The following is a 7,138-nucleotide window of genomic DNA, read 5'->3' on the forward strand; positions in this document are numbered from 1 at the left end:
TATTCCTGGGTGCGCCCCTGTACATACATATATATGTATGTGTATTTTAAAAGCACATTTCCAAGTGTTGTATGTTATGTAGTATGTGTGTTTATTTAGCTCATAATAGCCATGTCTTGTTGTCATATCACACTTCACTCTAATCTACTCTAATCTCTAAGAGCACAGATCGGGTAGTCCTTTCGTCCGGTTGGGTTCATCGAATTGCAGCAAAACCAACTCGTAGGTGACAATGGTGCCTGCCATCTGCATATAAAATAATAAGAAGAGCAAAAAGTGGGTAAGTCAGTATGTATATATGCTTCACCGTGTTATGTTACATTCATAGATATCTATGTATATTAGGGTGGTCTTTAAATGTAGGAAGCAAATTTGTACATCAGATTTCCCAAGCCTCAACCCCTGCGTCGATGCTACTATAGTCGAAGATATCACATATAAATTTTGGTCCTGATTGGAGAAGGTTAAAGCGTGCGGCACAGAGGTCAAAGCACAGATTACCCTATGAATACGCCTTAACCGACTACAGTCGGGACCAAAATTTATATGTGATATCTTCGACTATGGTAGTTTCGATTTTGGGTATTTATAATTTTAATTTTGTGAGTCTCTGTAAAGAAATCAGTATTTTGTCCCCCCCCTGTGTGACACGCCTTTACCATCGCCACACTGGTGGCCCAAAGAGATAACCTCTGTCAAAGAGTAATGGTTTGCGGACTACCTACAAGGCCTTCCTGCAGAGATGTAAAGAAGCCACCAAAGAGGCCAAAAGGACGGATTACTGCGATTGCATAGAGGAACAGTCGAAGGGTAATCGCTTGAAAACAAATGGCGACTGGACGTCATCTCGTTAGTATATGCCAAAAGTCTTAACAAGCGCGCACTTTGTAGGGCGTACTTCGGAACTTAGCAGCGCTGTTGTTAGCTCTGGGCGCCAATTGGTATCAGTGGGTTCATTGCCTTACAAAAAATACTTTAGAATCAGGAATGTGCGTCGATATTTTTTTCAGGTACGACCTAATGCACATACGTACATACGTATTTGTGGACATTTGACAAAACAATTTCTCTCTAGTGAGGACATTTTCCTTTCATATATTTCTATTTTTAATCTTAATGAAAGTTACAAAAAAATTTTCTTTTTAATTCGAACTTTCTTAAGTCAGTTTTACTCTAAATTCCAGCTATACGAAAGTACAGAAGTTGTATGTCAAAAGTCCACAGATATCAACATTTGTTTGAATGCCACTGCCAAGCGGCTTCATGCAATTTTTTAATAAAAGAAAACATATGTACGTCAAACAATTAGGGTCAAATTCACAGTGTACTGAAAATCTGTAGTTAACTGCCGACTCTGAGTTAACTACACACTATGAATTTGGCCCTTGAAACTCACCCCGAACAGCAACCTCCTTGTGAGAAAGTAGAATTTCTTGCCTGATAATGCCACCGTTGTAGTCGACATTTGAAATATTAGACGTTCCACCTGTTGTACATGGAAGAAATATCAAAAAATTACTATCTAACTGTTAGGACGTAAACTAATACTAGTACTTGAATTATTTATTGAACTAATTAGTCTTCGCTTTAATTATGCAAGAAGGACGTATGGCTATTCACTTAGTTACCTACTTGGTTACTTGTAAGCATACATACATATGTATCTATATTTTCTCACCTTTAACCCAGCGCATATTCATACACTACCCTTGTCACTCACCTCGACACACCAAGTATTCGCTGGTATACGCCTCAGCACACTTAAAGCGTCTTTTGCTTCGTCATTGATGGATGCTGCTGTGAGAAAAACAAAAGTCGTACGTCCGATTAGGAAAAGTAGCGAAAACCAAAAGTAAACGTAATTAATTGGCCAACGTAATTTACTGTTGATGGCGTGCGCATGCACATAGACGCAGACATATACAAATTTACCAAAGTATGTATGTACATTGGATGTAGTAAGCGTTGAAGAAAGTGAAAGAAAAAAGAAATGGTTGCGTGAAAAAGTAGTTAATGCAAATCCTGCAACCAGCTTTTGGCTGTAACGGCTATACCCAAGTCTATCGTCATGTGTGTGTGTGTGTGTGTGTGTGAGCGTTTGTATGTAGATATGTACAATAGGACGAACCACCGTACAAGTAAACAAAAAAAGAGTTCGCCATACACCGGTGAGTCTAAGGTATTTTTTGCAATTTCCTAAAATAAACACATTTTTTTGGTCGAACCTAGAGGTCGCCTTTTTACATTTTTCAATGAAACCGAATGCCGAATGTAGGGCAATACTTTTTTTTTAAATAGTTCTACTGAAATAAATAATTTAAAGATTTTTGGTGGGCTCTAATGTACTAACATTAAGGTGGAACGTTGGCGTGTTAAAAACTATAATCTGGTGGATAAGTACTAGAACGGGCTACTGTAGGTCAATGAACTCTAGAACATACTTTAAGCTTCGACTGTTAATCCCGATGATCTAGAGGTCGTTGGTGTCCTTGCCGCGGGGCTAGATCTTAAGTGGTGACATGGGGGCCCTTAGGGGTTTCCATGTCGGCATGAACTAACAGGGATGCTCCGCATGGGAATCTGTGTAGGACATGTGCTTACGCAGTTTCCGATGTGGAGATTACCGTACCAACAAACCCAGGGGGGTTCCGCATTGCGGGGCTACGGGTGTCACAATCCGGGGTACCCCAGTCAAAGGCTACCAATCCTGATGCTCAATTGGTAGAAGAGTCTACGACTTTCGGAAGTCATACCTAAGACTTTAAAAGAGGAACCGCGGGCGAACAGATGCACCTGGAGTGTGTTCGCTGGCTAGATAAGCAAAGCCAGTGAGACGAACAAGGTCGAAAGACAGGCCAGATGCACATGTAAAATCATATAGCTGGGAAGTTCTGCAAGGAAGAATGTGGCTCGTCAAGCTGCTTGAGTAGGTGTAGAAAACCTGAAAAGGAGCAATTCCAGGCCTATTGTCCACCCGGGCTGGAATTTGTTCCCCAGTAAGGCTAGTACGACCTGCGAGGGTAGCGAGACGAGCAGAATGAATCAGGTGAGTCAAGTGACTTGAACAAGGGTTGAAAGTCGATTTTCACTCCGGATAGGGACACCGGGTTGAAATGAGATTAGTAAGTCTTGTGAGAGGAGCGAGACGAGCTGGATGATAATGTTGAAAACTGTTGTAAATGTGGAAAATGTGGAGAAAGGGTTGAAAACACGGTGTAAATATTTGAGGTAAACCGTGGATTGGTGAATATGTGATAAAAGAAGACCTTCTTAGTTGTACGGTTGAGCATGTGTATGGTATGTTTAGTAGGTTGCGTGACTCGAGCTGGTCAAGCAAGTCTGGCTGGTGAGCACTACTCCAGTCTGTTCACTGAGGTATGGCCCTTCGGGGAGTATCGCGGGGGCTGTGCTTTAATACCAAAGGCGGTAGAACTCAAAAAGGGTTCGATGTGGAGTTGCATTGCAACCGGGTGTCGGGACCCAAAGAACGGCAGAGACTTTAGGTAGGTTTCGGCCTCACCAAGGTGGTTAGTGTGTCCTCCCACACTACCTTTGGTACTGAAATGCATGATTAAGGCATGAATTAATCCGTGAGCTTAATGGGCTCTGTGGAGTTTAGACCGTATACTACGGCAGGTACCCACAATAAACCTGAACTACATCTGTTAATCCCAATGGTATGACGAAAATGTAAAAATGCGACCCCTACATTCGGCCAAAAAAAATATGTTTTTTTTTCGAAATTGCTTAGCAAAAATATTAAGACTCAAGGGCGTGCGGTGAACTTTTTTTTCTGGTACGATCTAATGTACAATTATGTGCATAAGCGAGTGTATGTCCGTTTGTTACAAGCATTGCAGTGGAGACTCGCAGGCATGGCTACGGGGTTAGCCGAATATGTATTTTAAATCTCTTTTTTTACGAGTATATCTCGGCACTTTAAAGGCAATAAAATAATTTTATTGTCAACATTTGACAAGAAGCTACAGCCGCTTTACTGTTGCTGTTGGCAAATAATTAGTGTGTGAAAGTGTAACATGGGTACAGTGCTCAGCCTTAAGCTTCTTTGCATAAATACAGCATTTATCTTAATCCTCTTTTACATAATTGTCATTAAATATTTTAATTGCAATTATATAAATATTCATACATATATACCTATTTACGTATTAAGGTAAGTAATGCACTTACTTGAAGATATTCAGTAGCTGGTAGCAAACGAAATATAAATTATTCGCACTGGATAGCAAAATTATGCCAGACAAATCCTCATCCACATACTCGAGTAATTCAATTAATTTAACATAGTGGTCTCGTATTTCCATAAAAATCGATTCAGGCACCTCCTGGAATAGGTGACAGGATTGCGAAAATTTAACAAAACTAATTAAGATAATGGAAGTGCAGAAAGATGTTGTCGTACACCTATAATTATTACCTTATCGAGCAGCGTGTGTATGCGCATCTTCATTTGCTCGAATCGATATGCGATGCCTTTGCCTATCATCATTATGAAAAGATCCATGTAATTCCACACAAATGTGCAGACAAAATTCACTATCTACATATTTACGAGTACATAAAAGCAGATATACAAGTATTAGTTGAGTATTAGATGTTCTATGTAGTTGGAGTTTAATTTGACAAATCAAATTTCGAAAATTTTGATTTTTTACGTATTGCAGAACTGTGGAAAAGATTACCAGCATCCTGCTTATATCTGTGGTCATTAACAATAACCGCCTAAGTCAACAAGAAAGAATTTAGCTATATATGTATAATAAAAGTACGTAACTTTTGTTGCGATTTTTTTTCTCGGATGTGCCTTTTTCAACATCTAAAGGACGTTCGAACTTCAAAATGGTCGGAAATGTTTTTATTAAAAACAAAAAAATATGAATCTTCAAGTAGGAGAAGCTCTATCGTTTTTGTTCGTATTATCGACGTCCTGGTTCGACCGAAAGTGGGTTAAACTAACTGTAAGCATATTTTATTATAAAATCATTTAATTTTTTCCATAACCAGTCTCTGAAATAGGGGTCCAATAAACATATTCACGGACGGATTGAAGCTGGACAGGAGAGTCGGAGGAGAGGTCTATTGTCGGAAACTCTCGTCAAATCTTATGTTCAGACTGCCGGACCTCTGTAGCGTCTTTCAAGCAGAGGTGACCGCTATAAACGAGGCAGCCGATTGTCTATGCACCAACCACTTGTCAACTAGGAGGATAAATATCTACTCTGATAGCCAAGCGGCTATCTAAGCGCTGGGATCGCTTATAATATGCTCGAAACTGGTCGGGAAATGCCTGACCTCTCTCTCAAGTGCCTCGGAATACTTCCAAATCAAACTCATTTGGGTACCGGGACACAGTGACATAACTGGAAATTGCAGGGCTGATGAATTGGCAAGGCTGGGAACCTTCGAGGCCAAAACCTCGGATAGGGAGGGCGTATGAGTTCCGTTGGCAATCAGTGGCTTGCTTCTGGACAGATGGGCTCACAGTCGGCTCAGCGAGCGCTGGGTGAAAACCCCGACATGCAACGTTGTAAGGTTCTTCTGGCCGGTTGTCGACCGCGGGCGATCAAGAGAGCTTCTGCAGCTGGCTAAGCGCCACCTTTCGATTCTCACAAGTGTACTGACCAGACATTGTCATTTAGGAACCCACGCGGTGCGACTTAACATCGTCACAAATCCCTACTGGCACGGCTGTTTGGAAGATGAGATGTAATCATCTCAGCACTTCCTTCTCAGTTGCCCGGCATTCGCAAGACTAAGATTTAAGCACCTCGGTGCTCATTTCTCAACTCTCTTGAAAAGATCTCCAGAGTGGACATCAGCTGCCTGCGGAACTTTGTTCTGAGCACCCAGCGCTTCTCTTAGTTTTTAACATAGAATAACTTAGTTGCCGTTCAAAGAACTTGTGTAATGTGGTAACACAATGGACAATCTAATTAATGTCTAAGTAAGTCTCTCTGGTGCGGTATCTGCCACAACAACCTAAACCTAACCTAGGTATATTTTGGTGACCGCTTTATGGATTCCTACCGAGCTAGGTTCAATTATTTTATTAAGTCTAACTGAGCATGTTATCGAAAATTTTAGAAATCGGTGAAAAGCCCCAGCTTATCACGTAAAACCGGTTTGCCGAAAGATGAAAAGACTATGTATATGTAGGTAAGGTTAGGTTGAAGCGGCTGCCTTCATCTAATGTACATAGGTGAGAGGCACACTTAGACCCTGTGGGTCCGTTGTGATACCAATTTAGAGCTCGTATTCGAACCCGTCCATTCACCTAGAAGTAGAAGCAGTTGGGTACGTGCCGAGAGCGCGAGAATTCGTGAATGCCTGCTTTACTTAGGTCGGCCAGACAGACAAAAAGGTGGTGGTAAAATGAGCGTCTTCTCGCCCACTAAGGGCAGGGCAGTGACATAGGTAGTTTTCCACACTCTCGATTTCATCCATGTCGCGGCAACTATGGCCGGCAAACCCATTCTGCTAGCATGACCGGTCATCAGCCTTAGTAAAGGGCGTTCTAACCGAATGAGTGTGTCAGATCTTTTCTTTTCGTGGCTAGGCCAGATTTGTCGAGTCGTCCCACACGTGGGTTCTTCTGGTCATCTTTTGTTTGCCTTCGAGACGAAGTATGTCCTGAACCATATCTTGGAGGTAGGTAAATCGTTAAGGACTTTCCTAAATTCTATCACAGTTATTGAGGAGATCATACAGCAATGTAGTGACTTGATAGCTGCTTGTCTATCGGAGTATATAGTTTCTGAAGGCCGGTTAAGAGAAAGTACGATAAGCCAGAATGCAGCCTCTTTTAAAGCCGCGTATTCTGCTTGAAAGACACTGCAGTGGTCTGGTAGCCTAAAGCAGAGTTCTAATGAGTAACCTGACAGAGTATACAGAGATAACTACATTGGGGGTGTTTGTGTATCTACTCCGTAAACCCTCAGGGCCGGTTGTTCAATGTCTGGTTATCAGTACTTGCCGGTTAAACATCATTATCGACGTTTTCGACATCATGCACATAACATGTGATCGATAAAGCAGTCTTTGCATTTAAGCGGAGCTTCTACCTCCGATTTGTGCTAATCAGACATTGAACAACCGGCCCCTATTTAAACAGTTAAGG

General features: G+C 41.5%; 1 protein-coding gene across 1 annotated transcript in view; it reads right to left on the minus strand.

The window, feature by feature from the left end:
- Positions 1-84: 84 nt before the first annotated feature.
- The window catches only part of LOC118747125 (gustatory receptor for sugar taste 64a), a 7,380-nt gene continuing 326 nt past the window's right edge, over positions 85-7,138 (minus strand). The window contains exons 2-6 of the mRNA XM_036481115.1: positions 4,439-4,561; positions 4,192-4,346; positions 1,721-1,883; positions 1,397-1,486; positions 85-246 (exon numbers count right to left, since the gene is read on the minus strand). Coding sequence (XP_036337008.1) covers positions 157-246; positions 1,397-1,486; positions 1,721-1,883; positions 4,192-4,346; positions 4,439-4,561 — 621 coding nt within the window. The 3' untranslated portion in view covers positions 85-156. The remainder of the gene's footprint in view (positions 247-1,396; positions 1,487-1,720; positions 1,884-4,191; positions 4,347-4,438; positions 4,562-7,138) is intronic.

Source organism: Rhagoletis pomonella, unplaced genomic scaffold (genome assembly GCF_013731165.1).
Source record: "Rhagoletis pomonella isolate Grant_MI unplaced genomic scaffold, Rhpom_1.0 Rhpom_scaffold_00011, whole genome shotgun sequence".
In the NCBI taxonomy this organism is placed as follows: Eukaryota; Metazoa; Arthropoda; class Insecta; order Diptera; family Tephritidae; genus Rhagoletis; species Rhagoletis pomonella.